We start from the raw sequence: 475 nt of genomic DNA on the forward strand, positions 1-475 counted from the left end.
TGTTCCCCCATTCATTCCCCCCAGTTCCCCCCTTCCTTCCCCCCCCATCCCCGTTCATTTCCCCGTCCGCTCCGTTCCCGCGGTGATTTGGCGCCCCCTGCCGGCCGGCCGCGACACCACGCGCTCTCCTACTGGCCGCGGGGGCGCCCTCAAGCCCCGCCCCCCGCTCCCATTGGCTGCCGTGGGAGGGGCGGGCCCGGTCAGAGCGGGGCCGTGCGCAGCGTCCGGCAGGGGGCGCCGTGCCCGCCAATCCCGGCATTCCTGGCGCGGCGCGGGGCACGCCGGGAGCTGTGGTCGCGGGGAGAGGCGCCCGGCCCCGCCCCCGGCCCGAACCCGGAAGTGCGCGGGGGCGGAGGAGGTTCTAAGATGGCGTCGCCTCCTCAGGGGGGCCCGATGGCGATCGCCATGCGGCTGCGGAACCAGCTGCAGGCCGTCTACAAGATGGACCCGCTGCGGAACGAGGCGAGCGGCGGCG

At 75.4% G+C, this 475-nt stretch overlaps 1 protein-coding gene across 2 annotated transcripts in view; it reads left to right on the forward strand.

Moving 5' to 3' along the window:
• The first annotated feature begins 281 nt into the window (after positions 1–281).
• The window catches only part of PCGF1 (polycomb group ring finger 1), an 11,446-nt gene continuing 11,252 nt past the window's right edge, over positions 282–475 (forward strand). The window contains exon 1 of one of the 2 annotated variants that reach the window (XM_021382578.1): positions 282–462. In XM_021382578.1, the coding sequence (XP_021238253.1) occupies positions 367–462 (96 nt within the window). In that variant the 5' untranslated portion in view covers positions 282–366. The remainder of the gene's footprint in view (positions 463–475) is intronic. The other variant, XM_021382577.1, reaches the window with a different exon arrangement.

This window comes from Numida meleagris, unplaced genomic scaffold (assembly GCF_002078875.1).
Source record: "Numida meleagris isolate 19003 breed g44 Domestic line unplaced genomic scaffold, NumMel1.0 unplaced_Scaffold250, whole genome shotgun sequence".
Taxonomy (NCBI): Eukaryota; Metazoa; Chordata; class Aves; order Galliformes; family Numididae; genus Numida; species Numida meleagris.